Source organism: Olea europaea, chromosome 11 (genome assembly GCF_002742605.1).
Source record: "Olea europaea var. sylvestris chromosome 11, O_europaea_v1, whole genome shotgun sequence".
Classification (NCBI taxonomy): Eukaryota; Viridiplantae; Streptophyta; class Magnoliopsida; order Lamiales; family Oleaceae; genus Olea; species Olea europaea.
The window spans coordinates 31,008,590-31,029,035 of NC_036247.1; the positions used below are offsets into that span (position 1 = coordinate 31,008,590).

General features: G+C 36.1%; 2 protein-coding genes across 2 annotated transcripts in view; one reads left to right on the forward strand and one right to left on the reverse strand.

The window, feature by feature from the left end:
• LOC111404709 (glutamate receptor 2.2-like) overlaps positions 1-2,613 on the forward strand; it is an 11,887-nt gene extending 9,274 nt beyond the window's left edge. The window contains exons 2-6 of the mRNA XM_023033476.1: positions 778-1,030; positions 1,135-1,557; positions 1,640-1,734; positions 1,870-2,185; positions 2,462-2,613. Coding sequence (XP_022889244.1) covers positions 778-1,030; positions 1,135-1,557; positions 1,640-1,734; positions 1,870-2,185; positions 2,462-2,613 — 1,239 coding nt within the window. The remainder of the gene's footprint in view (positions 1-777; positions 1,031-1,134; positions 1,558-1,639; positions 1,735-1,869; positions 2,186-2,461) is intronic.
• A 1,519-nt stretch (positions 2,614-4,132) lies between these two features.
• Positions 4,133-5,416, reverse strand: LOC111404710. The gene is made up of 5 exons (XM_023033477.1): positions 5,308-5,416; positions 5,008-5,094; positions 4,657-4,887; positions 4,375-4,562; positions 4,133-4,210 (listed from the first exon to the last, which is right to left on the reverse strand). Exons 1-5 carry the CDS (start codon positions 5,414-5,416, stop codon positions 4,133-4,135), a joined length of 693 nt encoding a protein of 230 aa, XP_022889245.1.
• Between the last annotated feature and the right edge of the window lie 15,030 nt (positions 5,417-20,446).

Below are 20,446 nucleotides of genomic sequence, written 5' to 3' on the forward strand. Positions count from 1 at the left end.
TGTTTCGCGCGGGTTAACTCGCTAACAATTAAAGGGGATCAGACGATTGTGTAAGGGACGAAACCTCTTGAGACAAAGTCCCAAAAAGGGGTGTTCTTTTATTGGTGATGAACTTTACAATTGGAAACGAAAAACAACGTGCCTCCAAGGGGCGCAAGCACACGAGTTACAGAAAGGAAAGTGTTTAAGTCTAAAAGCTAAAGAAAATGAAAATTACATATTCTCTGTTCGAGAGTTTTTGATTTGGGTCTTTCGCTTCTACGCCTTTTCTCCCTTTTATGCCTCATAGACGATCTCTTTGTGATTAACTACTCTGATAACTGCTTGATCGTCCTATAACTACCCACTTTCTTTGTAGTGGCCATTTTGTCATGAAACCGCCTTTTAATTGCTGCCATTATCTTTCATCGTCCAACTGCCTTCGATTGACTTCCTTGAGTTGTGGAACGTGATAAGGCTGCTTTAACAACTGCCTTGATAACTGCATTCCTTGATAATTACGATGCGTTATATTTGTTGACACCTTGGGCGACTTGAAGGTTTGGGCGAGAATAGAATAACAGCTCTGGGCGACCGTATGACACCCGTTCGTTCAGATTCTGAGCGACTTGCAAACTTGGGCGATGGCATTACCGTATTCTTGGGCCCCTTGTTTGGGCCTTCACCTTGACTCGTTTGATTGGACTTCATTCTTTGGGCCGTCTGTTTTTGGGATTCTCCAATTGGGCTTTACCCCTTGGGCTGTTCGACTTGGGCTGAATTTTTATGTGTCAACAGGAAGAATTTAACAATCTTAAAGAAAAGCAAACGAGGGTTTTCCTGGTACACATGAACACGTCACTTGGTCACCGGCTATTTGTTCATGCCAAAAAAGCAGGAATGATGATTGAAGGGTACGCGTGGATTATCACTGACTATTTGTCAAACTTCTTAAATTCTATGGATTTTGTTGCTCGTGATTCAATGAAAGGTGTTTTGGGCATAAGACCTTATGTATCCAGGTCAGAAAAGCTTGACCATTCCAAGAAAGGTGGCAAAGGAATATGGTTACGAAGAAAAGTGCAGGTTCAATTAGGGACTTCAATGTCTATGGTTTGTGGGTTTATGACACAGTGTGCTCCTTGGTAATTGCAGCTGAGAAGATTGGACCGGTAAACTCCAGCTTACTGAATGTGAACACGAGCAAAAATGGAACAGACGGTACTAACATGAAAATCTCAGCATTTGGACCAAAACTTCTGAGTAAATTGTCAAACACAAAATTAAGAGGCTTGAGTGGAGACATTCAATTGATTAATGGGCAATTGAAACCTCCAGCCTTTGAGATATTCAATTTAATTGGAACTGGAGAGAAAACCGTGGGATTTTGGACACTGGATAGAGGAATATCCAGAGAATTAATTTCAACTGGTGAACCTACATACTCAACATCTACAGAAAATCTAAAAAATGTCTTGTGGCCTGGAGATTCTGTCACGCAACCAAAAGGGTTGGGCTATTCCTGCAACAGGAAAACTGAGAGTCCAGGCTCCCGTGAAAAATGGATTCAGAGAATTTGTTAGTGTAACAATAGATCCTGAAACAAATCGTACAAATGCAACTGGTTTTTCAATTGATATCATCATGGCTACATTGCCAGGGTTACCTTTACCTATTAATTATGAATTTCATCATTATAATGACAGTAACGACACTAATTGGAGTTATGATGGAATGCTTCACAGCATACCTCAGGTACTTTGATCTTCTTGTCATTACTCTTCATTTCTCTTTGTTTATATTTGATCGTATTCGAACAGACCTTCATGCTTACAAAAAGATTTATAGCACCTCCTCGCCTTTTTCTAACTTGCGAAAATAAAATTACAGATGTTTGACATGGTGGTGGGAGACACGACAATTTGGGCACCACGAGCAAACTCTGTTGATTTTTCGCTACCATATTCAGAACCAGGAGTCATTCTAATGGTAAAAAATAAGAAGCCGTTTGACATGTGGATTTTTATTAAACCTTTGAAATGGGATTTTTGGCTGGCAATCATCCTGGCTTGCGTCTTGGTGGGAATTGTTCTCCGATTATTAGAACGCGGAGTACGAAACACCAACGATGGGTCCATTAGGCCACACTGGGAGAGACTTAGAATGATCTACTGGTCTCCGGTAGCAGTTCTTCCATTTCCTGAAAGTAATTTGTACATATTTTTGAGTTTTTTTTTTACTTTTCACTCATCTTAATTCTCCTTCGATAGTCGGGAACAATTCGCTTCTGTGTCTGTCACATGGAAAACCGGACACAGTGATAGACACAAAACCAGTTGTTCAAGACTGAATAAAAAATGTCCAGTTAAATTACTGAATATTTAGTCCGCACCTATAAGCTAGAGCTAGAAACACACCACATTTTTCAATCTACACCATGAAGACTACTTGATTCACATGAGACTGCGCATATTCTTGACAGGGAATAAGGTGGCTAATAGCAGGTCAATATTTGTATTGGTGTTTTGGCTGTTCATGGCATTCATCTTTATACAGAGCTACACAACAAGCTTATCGACAATTTTGACGGTAGATCAATTAAAATTTTCATTTTCTGAGGATTGCTATGTGTGATATCAAGAGGGTTCCTTCATGAAAGAATTTTTGAAAGAGCAACTTCACATTAACAAGTCAAGGCTCAAACGCTACTCATCAGTTGAAGACTACCATGAGACTATGTGACGTAGCGGAAGTTATACGGAAGATGAACAAACCTCACAAAGAAGAAAACTCATGAAAATTTTTATTTCATTCAAATTAATCTGCGGCCTCAAGAGGTGTACAACATATTTATAGCAAAAACATAGAAAATTCGGAAATTAAATAATTAAAAAAAAAAGTTTTTTTTTTCCAAAAATGAAAAAAAATAAAGATAATGGCAGAAATTGATAGTCCTAATCTTCAGGATTACTTTCCAACAAACGGAATGTAAATCCAAATTTATTTGATTGAGAAATACTCAAAATAAGAATTATCAAAAAAGGAAAAAAGACCTAAACGAGGGCCTAAATGAAGGAATTAGACTACAAATTAGCCAAAAAGGAACAACTCCAAATTTCCTCCAAATTATTTTTTCTTGCACCGGTCCCACTTTGCCATGAAGTCCAATTCCTTTTGCACCACATCATTCCCTCACGGATGAGAAAAATTCGCCCTCGAGTCTAGCGGAGGAATAACGTCATTATCAGAATTATCACCATGAAATGGCACCAGATGCTTGACATTAAAAATGTTGGATGTACGAATATGACTGGGCAGCTTTAAACAATATGCGTTCGAATTAATCTTCTCAATTATCTCCAATGGACCAATTTTTCTTGTAGCAAGCTTGGTATATTCATGAGCAAGAATACAATCCTTTGTCAACACCACCCAAACAAAGTCACCAACTTCAAACTCAACATGGCGACGTTTAAGATCCGCATCATGTTTGTACTTAGTAACAGTCGCCTGCAAATGATCAAAAGTCTGTGGATGAACCTGCTGCAACTGTTGAATGAAATCCTCCGCTTTACCATACATTTTAACAGCAGTAGAAGCTAGAACCAAATCAAGAGGACTACGAGGAACAAGACCATACACCACCTGAAAAGGACTAAAGCCTGTACTTCGGTTAACTGCATGATTGTGAGCAAATTCGACTTGACATAATTTTTTATCCCAAGACTTGACATGATCACTGACCAAACAACGTAGCAAATCACCCAAGGAACGGTTCACAACCTCCGTTTGACCATTTGTCTGAGGATGATATGCACTGCTAAAATGCAACCGTGTATTGACCAAACGCCATAAGCTGTGCCAAAAGTGACTAAGGAAATGAATATCCCGATCAGACACAATAGACTACAAATTCGTCAAAAACGGACAACTCCAAATTTCCTACAAATTATTTTTCTTGCGCCGGTCCCATGAAGTCCAATTCCTTTTGCACCACATCACTATATCTAGAGTTAGTGAAAAAGGAGGCATAGATGCCATATTTGATGAGATTTCTTACTAACAATGTTTTGGCCGAATTGAATTTCCCGAGTGTGGGATCCTTCCAATATATGGAATTCCCAAAATTACATAGGTTAATTATTATTACAATCTAAATATGGTAGTATATCAATCCGTAATCTTCATCCATAATCTTCATGATCTTATTGACATCCCCCTCAAATTGATGCTGGATGATCAAAAAACATCAATTTGCAACAATTTAAGCTTCAGTGGGAATATGCGGAACTATAATAGTGGGACTATCATAAGCCTCATGAATAAAGGGACAATCCACTTCGATGTGTTTAGTGCGCTCATGAAATACATGATTAGCAACAATTTGAATGGCACTAGTATTGTCAGCATGAAGTGGTGTAGGGTTAAGTTGAAGGCAGCCAAGCTCTGGTAGCAAATCTCGAAGCCAAATAATATCAGAGCAGGTAGAGAACGATATTTAGATTCAGTGAAAGATTTAGAGACACGATCTTGCTTCTTACTGTGCCAGGGAATAAGGGCACTGCCAAGAAACATACACCAACCTATAATTGAATGACAAGTATTCATATACCCATCCCAATAAGCATCACAGTAGCCTACCAACTCAAAAGAAAGAATTGGTAGGGAAGAAAAGACCCCTATCAGGTGTACCCAGCAAGTAACAAATAATTCGAGGAACCATGGCTAAGTGGAGATGTCGTGGAGCATGCATAAACAAACATCCTTGTTGTATGGCAAAAGAGATATCGAGTCGAGTAATAGTAAGATAATTCAAACTACTCACAAACTGGCGATATAACGAAGGATAAAAAAGATGATCACTCTCCTCTCTACGATACGTAACATTTACCTCCAAAGGAGTATCAGCTGATTGTCCATCCGAAAGTCCAGCCAAAGCAATCAACTCCTTTATATACTAATGCTGATGTAGATAAGTTTCAGCCGGACTAGAAAGGACCTTAGGACCTAAAAAATACTATAGAGGACCCAAATCATTCATGTGAAAAGAATCCTTCAATCGATTTTGGAGTTGAGATATTAATTCGGAGTCAGTTCCGGTAATAACAATATCATCTACATAGACCAAAAACAATACAGTACCAGCTTTGGTATCAAAGATGAAGATAGACGAATCATATTTTCTTTGGATAAATGAAAAACCCAAGAGAGTAGAGCAAAACTTGTCAAACCAAACCAGAGGAGCCTACTTCAACCCATAAAGCGAGTGCTTGAGCTTACACACATTGGAGGAAGGAATCGAAAAGAGATATGCGGGGGGTATCATACAAATTTCTTCTTTAAGATCATTGTATAGTAATGCATTCTTAACATCCATCAGCTGTAAAGACCATCCTTTGGAGATAGCTATAGTCAGAACTATTCGAACTGTTGTCATTTTGCCAGTAGGAGCAAAAGTTTCCTAATAGTCTACTCCATACTCTTGACGATTTCCAAGAGCCACTAACCAAGCTTTATACCGCTCTAGCGATCCATCAGAGCGAAACTTAACAGAATAGACCTACTTACATCCAATACTTTGATGCCAGGATGACAAGGAACAATATCCCATGTGTAATTTTCTTGAAGAGCCTGAAGTTCTTCTTGCATAGCTTTTTCCCAACACGGTTGTGTAACTGCTTGAGAATAAAAAGTAGGGACTGTGATATGAGATGAGGTTGTAGAATAACCATATCAATCAAGTGGACGAGTAGAACTTGTTGATCTTTGAAGAGTAGTAGAAATTGGAATGGGATTAGGGTCGAGAAGGGGCAGTGGAGCTAGGGGCCTTCATCTTTGATATACCACTCCTTGTTTAAAGCATTCAATAGATCACGAGTCATCCTCAAAGTTAATGAGCGGTGCCAAATCAAAAGAAGGCACAATATGCTATTGAAAGTAATACTGATTCTCAAAGAAAACCACATTCTAAGAAATGTATGAAAGAGATTAGCAATTCCATCATAACAAACAAAACCTTTATGAGCCAAACTATAACCCAAAAAAGCACATTGTACGAATTGGACAGCAAGTTTACGACGTTCATGAGGAAGATGAACAAAGCAAACACACCCCAAATGTATGTAGCATATCATAACTAGGATGTGTACCATACAAACGGTAATGAGGTGAGTCAAAATCCAAATGCTGAGCTGGCAGTCGATTAATCAGATGTATAATCGTAGAAAGCGCCTCAACCCAAAATCTAGGTGAAATCGAGGATTCCAAAATTAGAACTTGAACAACATCTAGCAAGTGATGATTCTTTCGTTTGGAAACCCCATTCTATTGGGGAGTAGATGGACAAGAGCGTTGAGAAAGAATACCCTTTTGTTGCAAAAAATTCTAACAATCACGAGATATATATTCTCCTCCATTGTCGGACTTTAGAATCTGAATGCTAGTAGAGAATTGTCTCTCAATGTGAGCAACAAAAGTCTTAAGAGTGTTATTGACCTCATCTTAGAGCGAAGAAAATATATCCAAGTGTAGCGATCGAAATCATCAATAAACATTACAAAATATTTACACTGAGCATGGGAAGTGATAGGTGTTATGCTCCAAACATCACTATGAACAATTTCAAAACACTTATTAGCTCGAGTACCATTAGTGGAAAACGGAAGAATCATACTTTTTCCAAGTTTACACGCATCACAATCAAAATTCAAATTTGAGAATTGATACTGAACATTATTACCCAAAAAGTCACGCTTCAACAAATGTGACAAAATTAAAGTGTTTGGATGCCCTAATCTCTTATGCCAAATCTCATGTCGAGGTCCAACACTATTACAAGATAATGACATAGCAGCAGGAATAGTAAATTGTAAAGGAAATAATCGCCCGACTTTAGGCCCCTTCGTGATCACAAATTTTGGACCTATCTACTCGTCTCAAGATCCACTTTCCTCAATAGTTTCGCAATAGACTTCCAGTCTAACTTTTTACAACTTTGGAGGCCTCTTCATTATAGTAGGATCAATTACTTTGTTTGCCATATTTTGCTCAGAGACATCAATCCGATGAAAGTTTACTGCCCTGACTGCCCTAAGCAGTCAAATGTGCTTTACTTTCATCTCTTCAAACTTTCGTTCAAGACACGATGATGGGAAAAAAAGCCGTGAATCCATCCAAGACATCACAGGTCTCACTTCTAGTGAAGGCAGAAATTTGTGAATCTGACCAGCAAAATGATAGTGATTCTGCAAAAGTAGAATTAACATCAATTAATGAAGAAAATAACTCTTAGAATACAAAATGTTCAAAATTCTTTAGGCATTAGTCACATTTCTCAGCAAAAAAAATTTAGAAGTCTATAGTTCATTTTTATTTTTTGCCTCCCTAGGATGAAACTAGGTTAGATTAAACTAACCTGTAGCTAAATTAAAACCCTCATCTGGAGCAATTTTTTCCCCCTTTTTGTTCATTTTCATTTCTTTGTAAATTATTAATGATTATTTCTAGGTAAATATTTGTTTCCATGTTATTTCTTCTACTGCTTTGATATTTCTGTTTATTCGGTCGATACTTAACTCACAAAAAACACTAAACCAAAAAATCTTCTCAAAATTACAATATTCGATACTTCTCACTAAGAGGAGGTTTTTATTCTTCAACACATAGAAACCATCCTTTTTCACACATTTTTCACAAAGAAATTCCAAAGGAAGAAAGAAGAAAGTCTTAAGCACTTTCAAGCATGTAGATGAACAAATTATGACAAGCATTTACAAATAGATATATTTAGATGGTGACACAATAAAAATAAGCAGCAACAATTATTTTGGGTTAAATTTTGCAATTCTAGCATTTTCTCCTATTATTGTACCTTTGATTTGGCTGTAGTATATTGTATTATTATATAAATAGTTATTTGTTGTAAATAATAAGTTTATTAGTGAATGTCAATTGTATCCCTGAAGTCCTAGAAATTATTACCGTTTTATCCCTGATTTATCTATATAAATATAGAGCTTTGGTTCTTAATAAAATCCACACAAATCTATTGATTTTTATCCTCCCTTCTCTTTTTCTCTCTTTTCCTAACATTGTCTATATTTTATTAAGTTAATTAATTTTCTATCTTTTACTAATTAATAAAAATTAAAAACACTCTAAATATTTCAATTAGAACAGTTATAATATGGATTATTCTAGATGGATAGGGCGATGTTGGTTATGTCCGTCCAAGGAGAACACATGACTAGGGGTCAATGGGGGACGGCCCCCAGCCAATGGGGGACATAGTCGTCTCTCTAGCATCATTCTTATAATATATCTTGTTTATTGTTCAAAATTATATTTATTTTGTTAAAACTACATTTGGTATTATAATTTCTATGTATTATTAAGCCCCTGTTTGTCACCCATTATATCACATTCCATCACATTATTTTTTTAACGACACTCATTTTTTACCACACATGTTTCATTATAATATTACACACAAATCAAAAAAAAAATTCATATTTGTAACCACACATCCTCCATCAATCTACTATTCCATAATATATTTTGAAAAATTAAAGGGGCTCAAACACACCCTATATAAATTTTAAATTGATTGAAATTTAACATTGAATCATGATCAAGTAATATAATGGTAAATTAAGTGTCAAACCGACGGGACTATTTGTTTGATCGGGTTAAAGCTATTAATACTCTTAATCGAATAGCAATTATAAAGAGTTGTAGCAATTAATGTCTAAATTATCAACTAATTCGAAAGCAAAGGAAAGTTTTATCAAAATTGTGAGATGTAATTCTAAGATGTAGAGTCTCTTTTGTTCATCCATTTTAGTTTTACAATTGAAAGTGACAATTTGATATCATTCTTGTTGATCAATATTCCTATTTTATTTAAAAGTTTCTCTCAATAGCAACTAAACATATTACTGTATGTGACCTTCCTATATCTTTATGAAATATATGAACATACAAGAAAGCATTAACCGAGCCAGAACATTTATAGAAATCATGTAAAGCATAGTGTACAATAAAGATCCAACCATTCAAACAAATTAATGCCAATCCGATTATTCAAACTAAAAATATCATAACAACGGTTCATCTCATCCAGCAATGTAAAAATCTAGCTGAGCATGTAAAAATTACAAGAAATCATTGACTGTTTAATAAATATCACCCGAAAATTGAATCATTGAATAGAAATGATGAATTCTTGATATTTTTTCAATTTTCCTCCCAATCCTTGCACGAATTTCCTGGTATAAAGTTCCTTGATAATCTTCTTGCAATTCCTCGATCAAAAGCTCTCTTAAATTTGACTTTTGCCCTCTGTATCAATATAATTCTCTCAAAACCTTCAAGTTCTTAAGTTGTTTTTATTCCACAAAAGAGGCTATCCCATATGTATGGGATGTTCTAGTATTTATATGGCTCGAATCTAGATCAAAGATATCGCCCAAAACCAAGCCAAGTTGCGTTTTAATCGTATAACGAAACCTGAGATTCGCCACATTTTTATAACTAGGCGACCACATAGTTCATTGTGTTGTGGTCGCATAGTTCACGTGTGATGCTTTGATGTTTTTTCTGTAGGGCACCATGAGACAGTATGGTAAATTGTACTATATGACTGCATATTACAATTTTTAGCTACGTTCTTCATCTTTTCACATTTTGGTCCCCGAACTTCATGTATCATCTCTTCCCTCCTTTTTTTACCTATAGTTAGCTCTCTTAGCTTCCAAGAGCATTCAATTGATCCCCTAGCACTTTCAATATTCAAGTCATGGTCTGATTCAACTACTAGATTGCTGCAACTTTGACCTTCTCTTTTGTATTTTACTTTTTTCTAGATTTTCTTTTGTTTTTTCAATTCTTTGTTCAACCATTGAGTTTTACCTTCATAACATAAAATACAATAATATAGGATATATTTTGTCAAAAGAACTACCAAATATTACCGTTTTAGGCTTAGAATAAGTATATAAGATACGCTCATCAAGCATCCCCAAATTAAACATTAGTTTGTCCTCAAACAAAACCATAATCTAAATAACAACAAATACACACATGCAAGCAGAAATGTTTGGTTAGACAATCTGGCTTTTTGTCTCAAGATTCAAGATTTTAGCGTTACCTTCACAAACATGTTGCAAAGGGACAACACCAAACCAACATCCACTATTTCAATCCAAAATTTATTTTTGTGTAAAGAATTAAGTAATCAATCACAAATATACGAGTTGTTTCAATATTCGACCCTCTATGATCAAATATATCATCTCATATCTCGTATGATTCACACACCACCAATTATTTTTCTTTTTACTCACTCCCAACATGTAGTCTAAGGTTGAACTAGTCATTATTATCCCCACCTTCTTTAGTTCAAGTAGATGTCACTAGTTGCAAGTCAACACATCAATGAACAAGGATTCTCCAATTATTTGGTTGCTTCAGCATCAAAACTTAATTAGGCTAATTATCCTTCATCGAAAATAAATTCCATTAAACAAGTGTTAGGGCTTAATCAAGGCATTTATTTTTCTTCTTGCATTTTCTCCATTAAGCTTTCTAGATGACCTATGTAGTAGGTTTTAGGCCAATAACTCCCAAATCAGATGACTTCAGGGCACCAGGTTTTAAACATTATTATATGCTTAATCCCAAGTGAAAAGGCTTCGAAGATAACTATTTTTGTAATTTTTATTAGTGCAATTTCACCTCTAATTGCTTCCTAAATGACCCATTTATCGAGCTTTAGGTCGATGACTCCCAAGTCCGAAGACTTTAGGGCACCAAGTTTGTAGATACCCTTGCAGACTTAATTATTCAAGTCATAAAATCTTAAAAGAGAAGTTTCAAATTTTGAAAAAAAAAAAAAAAAAGTTTAAGCCTTTGCTAGTGCAATGTCCTTTATCAAACACCTATTCAAGTAAATAGATCTCCCACTTAAGACTTTCGACCAATTTTATCCCGATATTCTAAAAAAGTCCTCACATAAATTTTCATATAAAGAATCTACATTCACATCCACGTCTTCCTACAATAGTAAAATCATCCCCCAACTGTGATAAATTTGGCGAAACAATAAATAATTTAGTATGGTTTAGTTAACGTATCTATGTACAACTAAATCAACTTATGAAGTATATGTATCAACTCATTTCATCACAATGTCAAACTCAAATCTAGTGCACATATAATATCACATTTTTGCAAGGCTAGGCTTCAATCAATAAAGCATGCATCATGTCCACAGTTCATAAACCAACATCAAATCTCAAATTAAATCGTTGTTGTTACCCAGATTGTCTAAGCCCACAAGCACACACAACCTAATAAAAGAGAATTTTTATTTTTATTTTGTCATATTAAAACAAACACATAAAGTAAGCCATAAAAACAAAAGAACTTGAAGTATTTCCCGCCACTAAACATAAGACCAACATGATCCTTAATATCCTAAAGCAAAAGCAAGAATATAAGGGAGCAGGAAAGAAAAGGAAAAAAGTACTCCTTGAATTTGTATGTTGAATGCGTGAGGCACAGATGATGGCTAGCCAATATCCTTCATCATGTTTTTCCCTTGATCTATGTTGGTTAAAGTGTTCCATGACGTTATGTTTCTGGACATAGCGGTCAAATTAAACATTAAAGATCAAGTGACCTAAAACATGTGTTGCTTAGCCCAACAATCGAAATAATCAACAATAAATTCAAGGACCTAAGGAAAACATAATAGGATGGTGATATGCTCTAAATTTTGATGTGCCTAAGTCTAATGCAAACTGATAAACAAAAATAAATCGATATACAATGCGTTACAAAAAGCAAAATAAATAAAAGAGTTAGAAAATTAGGTGGCCTCCCAAATAGTGCTTGATTTATATTGTTTAGCTGGACTTCCATCTATATTATTTTAGGTTCTGGGTGTGTAGGTGATTTCTCTTTGTTACAATGTTTACCTCCCATATGCTTTCAAACGATGTTGCTGTAATGTCCATGTTTAACTGCCTTACTGCCCAATATGCTCAATGCTCTAACTTCTCTAGAATGTGACATGCTTTTCCAAACACCAGGTGATATGGTAACTTGCCTATTGTTGTTTTGTAAGTAGTCATGTATGCCCAAAGTGCATCATCAAGCTTTCGAGACCAATCAGTTCTTGAGCTATTCAACATCATATTGAGTATTTGTTTCATCTTCTTATTTGAGACTTCCATCTGGCCACTTTTTGGGGATAATATGGTGTAGCAACCTGATATTTTAACCTATATTTTTCTAACACTAACTCTAAAAGCCTGGTGCACAAGTGTTTACCTTCATCACTAACAATATTCCTAAAGGTACCAAAGTGCTAGAATATGTATCCACTCGAGCATCATTAGTCGATGCTACCATGGCTTCTACCCATTTCAATACATAGTCAATAGTCACCAACACATACTGATTGTTCTAAGATGATGCAAATGGTCCCATAAAATCTATCCCTCATACATCGAAGAGTCTATTCTAGAATCGAATTCAAAGACATCTCATTTTTTTTTTTGGAAATTGTCCCTATATGTTGGTATTGATCACGGTGTTTAACATATTCCTGAGAATATTTAAATACTGTAGGCAATAAAACACTGATTGTAAAACTTTGGCCGCTATCTTAGAAGGCCCAAAAAGCCCCGCGTAAGCCAAAAAATAGCGACGCTCTAGAATCCAAGAGATGTCCTCATTTGGATCACATCTTTGAATGATCTTATCAGCACCTTCCTGTACAATATGGGATCCTTCCAATGATAATATTTCCACTTCGAAAAGGACTTCTTCCTTTCGTGGTGTATCAACTCAGGTGAAAGTACATTATACACTAAGTAATTCACATACCATGCCCCATTGTCAACTGCAAATATACCCTCATCTGGGAAAGAATCCTTTACATTGACCTCATCCATCTATTCTGCCTGTTCAAGCTATAAAAGGTGGTCTGCTAATACATTTCATTTCCTTTCTTATCTCGACTCTCTAAATCAAACTCTTAAAAGAGGAGTATCAACCGAATCAACCTAAGCTTCACATCCTTTTTAAACGTCAAATTTTTTAAGGCCGCATAATCGATGTTGACAATTACCTTCTGTCCCATGAGATATGATCTAAACTTATCAAAGACAAGCATAATGGCTAGCAACTTATTCTCTGTGGTTACATAATTTAGTTGTACCTTTGTCAAAGTTTTAATCGCATAGTAGATGCCATGGAGAATTTTATTTTTTCTTTGACCCAGTACTTTCCCTACTACGTAATCACTAGCATAGCATATTAGTTCAAATGGCAGTTCCCAGTCTGGCACAGCTATATCTGGTGCTGAAATTAACTTTTTTTTAGACTGCTAAAATATGTCACACACTATTTAGAAAAGTCGAATGGTGTGTTCTTTTCAAGCAGGTTGCAAAGAAGTTTCACAAAACTCTTTTATAACCCTGTATGGCAGAGGAAATTATGTACTCCCTTAGCTTAAGTTTGTGGAGAGAGCTTCTCTATTACTTGAATCTTTGCACTGTCCACCTCTATACCATCTGCTGAAATCCTGTGCCTAAGTACTATTCCATCTTACATCATGAAGAATTTTTATTTTTATTTTGTCATATTAAAACAAACACATAAAGTAAGCCATAAAAACAAAAGAACTTGAAGTATTTCCCGCCACTAAACATAAGACCAACATGATCCTTAATATCCTAAAGCAAAAGCAAGAATATAAGGGAGCAGGAAAGAAAAGGAAAAAAGTACTCCTTGAATTTGTATGTTGAATGCGTGAGGCACAGATGATGGCTAGCCAATATCCTTCATCATGTTTTTCCCTTGATCTATGTTGGTTAAAGTGTTCCATGACGTTATGTTTCTGGACATAGCGGTCAAATTAAACATTAAAGATCAAGTGACCTAAAACATGTGTTGCTTAGCCCAACAATCGAAATAATCAACAATAAATTCAAGGACCTAAGGAAAACATAATAGGATGGTGATATGCTCTAAATTTTGATGTGCCTAAGTCTAATGCAAACTGATAAACAAAAATAAATCGATATACAATGCGTTACAAAAAGCAAAATAAATAAAAGAGTTAGAAAATTAGGTGGCCTCCCAAATAGTGCTTGATTTATATTGTTTAGCTGGACTTCCATCTATATTATTTTAGGTTCTGGGTGTGTAGGTGATTTCTCTTTGTTACAATGTTTACCTCCCATATGCTTTCAAACGATGTTGCTGTAATGTCCATGTTTAACTGCCTTACTGCCCAATATGCTCAATGCTCTAACTTCTCTAGAATGTGACATGCTTTTCCAAACACCAGGTGATATGGTAACTTACCTATTGTTGTTTTGTAAGTAGTCATGTATGCCCAAAGTGCATCATCAAGCTTTCGAGACCAATCAGTTCTTGAGCTATTCAACATCATATTGAGTATTTGTTTCATCTTGTTATTTGAGACTTCCATCTGGCCACTTTTTGGGGATAATATAGTGTAGCAACCTGATATTTTAACCTATATTTTTCTAACACTAACTCTAAAAGCCTGGTGCACAAGTGTTTACCTTCATCACTAACAATATTCCTAAAGGTACCAAAGTGCTAGAATATGTATCCACTTGAGCATCATTAGTCGATGCTACCATGGCTTCTACCCATTTCAATACATAGTCAATAGTCACCAACACATACTGATTGTTCTAAGATGATGCAAATGGTCCCATAAAATCTATCCCTCATACATCGAAGAGTCTATTCTAGAATCGAATTCAAAGACATCTCATTTTTTTTTTTGGAAATTGTCCCTATATGTTGGTATTGATCACGGTGTTTAACATATTCCTGAGAATATTTAAATACTGTAGGCAATAAAACACTGATTGTAAAACTTTGGCCGCTATCTTAGAAGGCCCAAAAAGCCCCGCGTAAGCCAAAAAATAGCGACGCTCTAGAATCCAAGAGATGTCCTCATTTGGATCACATCTTTGAATGATCTTATCAGCACCTTCCTGTACAATATGGGATCCTTCCAATGATAATATTTCCACTTCGAAAAGGACTTCTTCCTTTGGTGGTGTATCAACTCAGGTGAAAGTACATTATACACTAAGTAATTCACATACCATGCCCCATTGTCAACTGCAAATATACCCTCATCTGGGAAAGAATCCTTTACATTGACCTCATCCATCTATTCTGCCTGTTCAAGCTATAAAAGGTGGTCTGCTAATACATTTCATTTCCTTTCTTATCTCGACTCTCTAAATCAAACTCTTAAAAGAGGAGTATCAACCGAATCAACCTAAGCTTCACATCTTTTTTAAACGTCAAATTTTTTAAGGCCGCATAATCGATGTTGACAATTACCTTCTGTCCCATGAGATATGATCTAAACTTATCAAAGACAAGCATAATGGCTAGCAACTTATTCTCTGTGGTTACATAATTTAGTTGTACCTTTGTCAAAGTTTTAATCGCATAGTAGATGCCATGGAGAATTTTATTTTTTCTTTGACCCAGTACTTTCCCTACTACGTAATCACTAGCATAGCATATTAGTTCAAATGGCAGTTCCCAGTCTGGCACAGCTATATCTGGTGCTGAAATTAACTTTTTTTTAGACTGCTAAAATATGTCACACACTATTTAGAAAAGTCGAATGGTGTGTTCTTTTCAAGCAGGTTGCAAAGAAGTTTCACAAAACTCTTTTATAACCCTGTATGGCAGAGGAAATTATGTACTCCCTTAGCTTAAGTTTGTGGAGAGAGCTTCTCTATTACTTGAATCTTTGCACTGTCCACCTCTATACCATCTGCTGAAATCCTGTGCCTAAGTACTATTCCATCTTACACCATGAAGTGGCACTTCTTCTAGTTGAGCACAAAATTCATTTCCTCACATCAGTGCAAAACCATACCTAAATTTGGGAGGCAACTCTCAAATGATGGATCAAACATTGAAAAGTCATCCATGAAGACTTAAATGATTTTTTTCCTACATATATGATAAAATTGCCATCGTGCATTGTTGAAATGTAGCAGAGGCATTACACAACCTAAATGGCATCATTCTGTATACAAAGGTACCATGGGGGTCAAGTAAATGTAGTCTTCTCCAAATCTTTCAGAGCCACTATAATATGATTATAGCCTGGATACTTATCCAAGAAGTAGTAATGTGAATACCCTGCTAGTTTTCCAATATCTGGTCGATAAAGGGCAAGAAAAAGTGAGCTTTTCTACTTGTACTATTCAACTTCCTGTAATCTATGCAAACTCTCCATCACATCACTAGCCTTGTCAGTATCATCTCATTATTTTCATTCTTTACGACTGTAGTCCATCCTTTCTTTAGAAAAACATGAACCAAACTAACCCACTTACTATGAGAGCTTGGACAGATGATGCTTGTATTAAAGAGTTTCAATACCTCTGCTTGCTCAACTTCTTTCATGGTAGGGTTCAATCTACACTAATTTTCCACTATTGGCTTATAATCTTCTTCTACCAGGATTTTTGCATGCATCTTGATGGGTTAATTCCTCTGATGTCACTATAGACTTACCCAATAGCTATTTTATGTTCCCATTGAACTTTTAGTAGTCTCTGCTCTTCTAACTTAGTCTTCTCATTTTTGAGAATCATAGGGAGTATAGATGACTCTCCCTAAGTACGCATACCTCATATGTGATGATAGCTGCTTGAGATCAAGATTTGGTGCATTTTGACTAGAAGGCTGTGGTTTACTAGGCCTTGTACCAAGTTTCTTAAATTATCTTTTTCTGATGGGCAGAATAGGCTCCATAATGTAGGCGATCTGACTTATTATCTCTTTAACTGCTAATAATGGCCACTTAATTGAAAAGAAAACTAAACAATATTAGTCGTCCAACCATTCAAACAAATTAATGTCAATCCAATTATTCAAACCAAAAATCTCATAACAAGGGTTCATCTCATCCTAACTGTTAGGAAAATGTGTAGTTGGCAATCTGTGACCAAAGAACCTATTTGTCAAAATTGTAAAGTCAAGGACCAAATTGTAAAGGTCTAATAGTTCAGGGACTAAAGTTGCAATTTAGCAAAGTTATAGCATAGGTCTAGGGTAAAGTGGGATGACGGCTCGTTGATTTTGCTAGAGTTTTGCCCTGACCTCGCTCGAGCCTAAATTGTAGAACAGACGTCGCTAGAGTTTCGCTGAGTTGTAGCTCGAGCGAAGGTGCGTCGCTCGAGTTTTACCAGCACCTCGCTCGAGCGATGGTGTTATCTGGCCTTTGGTAATTTTAATGCCTCGCAAATTTTTAACGCTCTATATTACCAAATTCAACCTACTATATAAACAAAACGTCCGATTTTTGTAAATGACCTTTGTCAAACATTCAAACAAGAATTCCTCTCAACTTCCAAAGGATTAAGAGCCTAATATTCATTCTTTTCATCTTTTAATTCTCATGGTTCTTTGAATAAAAACATCAACCCTCTCAAAACCAAAACACCCTTTCATATCTCCATATCAACTTCCAGAAGATCGTCAGTTTTAGGATCCCGGAAGAGAATTGCTTGAAGAGCTCGAGTGCTTGGTGATTCACGGGAGGTAGAAGATATTCAAGGCTGGGATTTTAGCTCAGATCTGCAAAATCTAGAATAGCTGTGGTCGATACAGTAAGGAGGTAAGAGTATTGTTAGAATCAATAATGTCTGGCGTACTGTAAGTCAATATCTTCTATAGTGGATCTCTACTGGCTTGTGCCCGGAGTTTTTACCCAGTTGGGTTTTCTCCGTCAACATTTTGTGGCGTTTTTACTGGTTTTTGTTATTTACTTTCAATCGGTAATTCAACTTAGGTAGATAAAGTATGTGAATGAATCTGGACAATGCATAATTTATGTGACTTGTTGCATAAAATAATTAATTGCCTTAATTCCGCATAAACACGTATTCACCCTCCTTCTAGGTATTGGTTGGGTTGAACTATAGCTTTTTCATGTGGTATCAGAGCCAAATCTCGAGTCTTGACCCATAGTTGTCTAGATGAGTCAATCACTGTCTATACCTCCATTTTTCAATGGAAGTAATTATGCTTATTGGAAGGTTAGAATGCGTGCTTTTCTTAAGTCTTTAGATGAGCATATTTGGGTGAGTGTGCAAAATGGTTGGAAACCTCCCTCCACTACCGTTTCTGGAACTATTAATCTAACTGACATATCACTGTGAACTAAGGATGAAATAGCTGAGTGTAATTGGAATAGCAAGGGTCTTCATGCCCTGTTTATAGTCGTGTCTCCCGAAGAGTTTAGGAGAGTGCCAATGTGTGAAACTGCAAAAGAGGTTTGGGACATTCTTGAAACTACACATGGGGGAACTAAAACGGTAAAGAATTCTAAGTTACAAATGCTAGCTTCTAGGTTTGAAGAAGTGAGAATGAAGGATGATGAAACATTTGAAGAAGTCTATGCTAAATTGAATGACATTGTTAATTCTAGCTTCAATCTAGGTGAGAGAATTGCCGAGTCTAAAATTGTGAGAAAAGTGCTTAGGTCCCTGCCCGAGAGATTTAGGCCTAAAGTCACTGCCATTGAGGAAAGTAAGGACCTAGATGAAGTTAAAATTGAAGAACTGGTAGGATCCCTGCAAACTTATGAACTCACTGTCACACAACCTAAGAAAGGAAAGTCCATAGCCTTAAAATCCATCAAAGAGGATGAATCTTCTGATACCGAGTCACTTAGGGATGATGAAATTGCTTACTTTGTTAAGAGATTCCAAAAAGTTCTCAAGAATAGGAAAAAGCCTCAGGATAGAAAAAGTAGAGCCCCTAGCAGTTTTTTAAAAGAAAAAATTGAAAAGTTTACCAATAAAGGGTCTAGTGTTAAGCCTCGTTTGGTTACGTGCCATGAGTGTCAAGGAATAGGTCACTATAGGAATGAATGCCCTAGTTATAAGAAGAACCAAAGAAAAGGGAAAGGTAAGGCCTTAGTTGTCTTACTTACAGATAATGAATCTGAGACCAGTGATAGGTAGGAATCTTCTAGTAGTGAGGACGAAGGAAACTATATAGCATTTCTATCGACTATTAAGAGTGAATCTGACAAAGAAAGTGACAAGGTTGAGGAAGAACTTCCTAACGATAATTCTAGTAATGAGGATGAGGATGACATAGACATACAAGAAGCTTATCAACTTTTGTTTAAAGAGAGTCTTAAAATCAAAAAGGTCAATAAATCCCTACTCAAAAAGATTAATGAACTTGAAAGAGAAAAAGAGAAACTTGCTAGTAATCTTGAGGATTCACTTAAGAGTGGTAGTGAGTTAAAGTGTGTCAATGAGAAGTTAGAGGACAAGATTAAGACTTTGACTTGTGAATTGGAGAAATCTAATGCTCATCTTCAGACTTTCATAAGTGGGACTAAGAAATTGGACAATATTTTGGGAATGAATAAGCCTGCAGGAGATAGGAAAGGTCTAGGATACGTTGAGGGGTTACACATGTTACTAGACCATCTAAAACTGTGTTTGTTTCTGCCTCTAAGAAAGCTAATGCTGTCGGCAGTTCAAAAAAGGGTAAGAATGTTCCGAGAGAACAGAGTCATCAATCACGTAGGAACTTCAATCCCAGATACCCACAGACACGTACCTTTGAGCCTAGGTTCATTCCAACCTATCACCACTGTGGAGCTCTAGGACACACTAGGCCTAGATGTTATAAGTTAGGCAATGAGCGTAGAAATCATAACATTCCTAGTCAGGTTAGCTGTCTGTCTAATTAGGTTAGTCATTTGACTGAGATGCTTACTAAGCTTACTAAGAGTACTTTATCATCTAAGAAAGTTTGGGTCAAAAAGGGTGATCTAGCTAGACATTCAGGTCAAGAAAACTGTTTTGTTGCTCATGTTTCATTAAAAGCCCAAAATTACAATATGTGGTATCTAGATAATGCATGTTCTAGGTATATGTGTGGTAATAAAGCTTTGTTCACTACTCTTGATGAATGTAATGGTGGTATGGTTACCTTTGGAGATGGGGGTTCTGCACCTATTCTAGGCAAAGGTACTGTACAAATGCATGGATTACCTATGATCTCTAATGTGCTTTATGTGAAAGGCTTAAAGTCTAATTTGTTAAGCATTAGTCAGATTTGTGATGATGATTTTGAGGTTAGCTTTGTGCAAAAGAGATGTACCATGTATGATTCGTCTGGTGGGGTGGTCTTTGAAGGGGTTAGAACGTCTAACAATTGTTATGGAGTTTTGCCTAATTCTAATTATGTGTGTAGGAGTGCAAAAATTGATGTGAGTGAGCTCTGGCTCAAAAGGTTAGGTCACTTGAATTAGAAGAGTCTAGTACAGCTAGCTAAGAAGGAATTGGTAGATGGTTTGCCTAAGATAAGTTCGAGTGAAAATGTTGTGTGTGGACCATGTCAACTAGGTAAACAG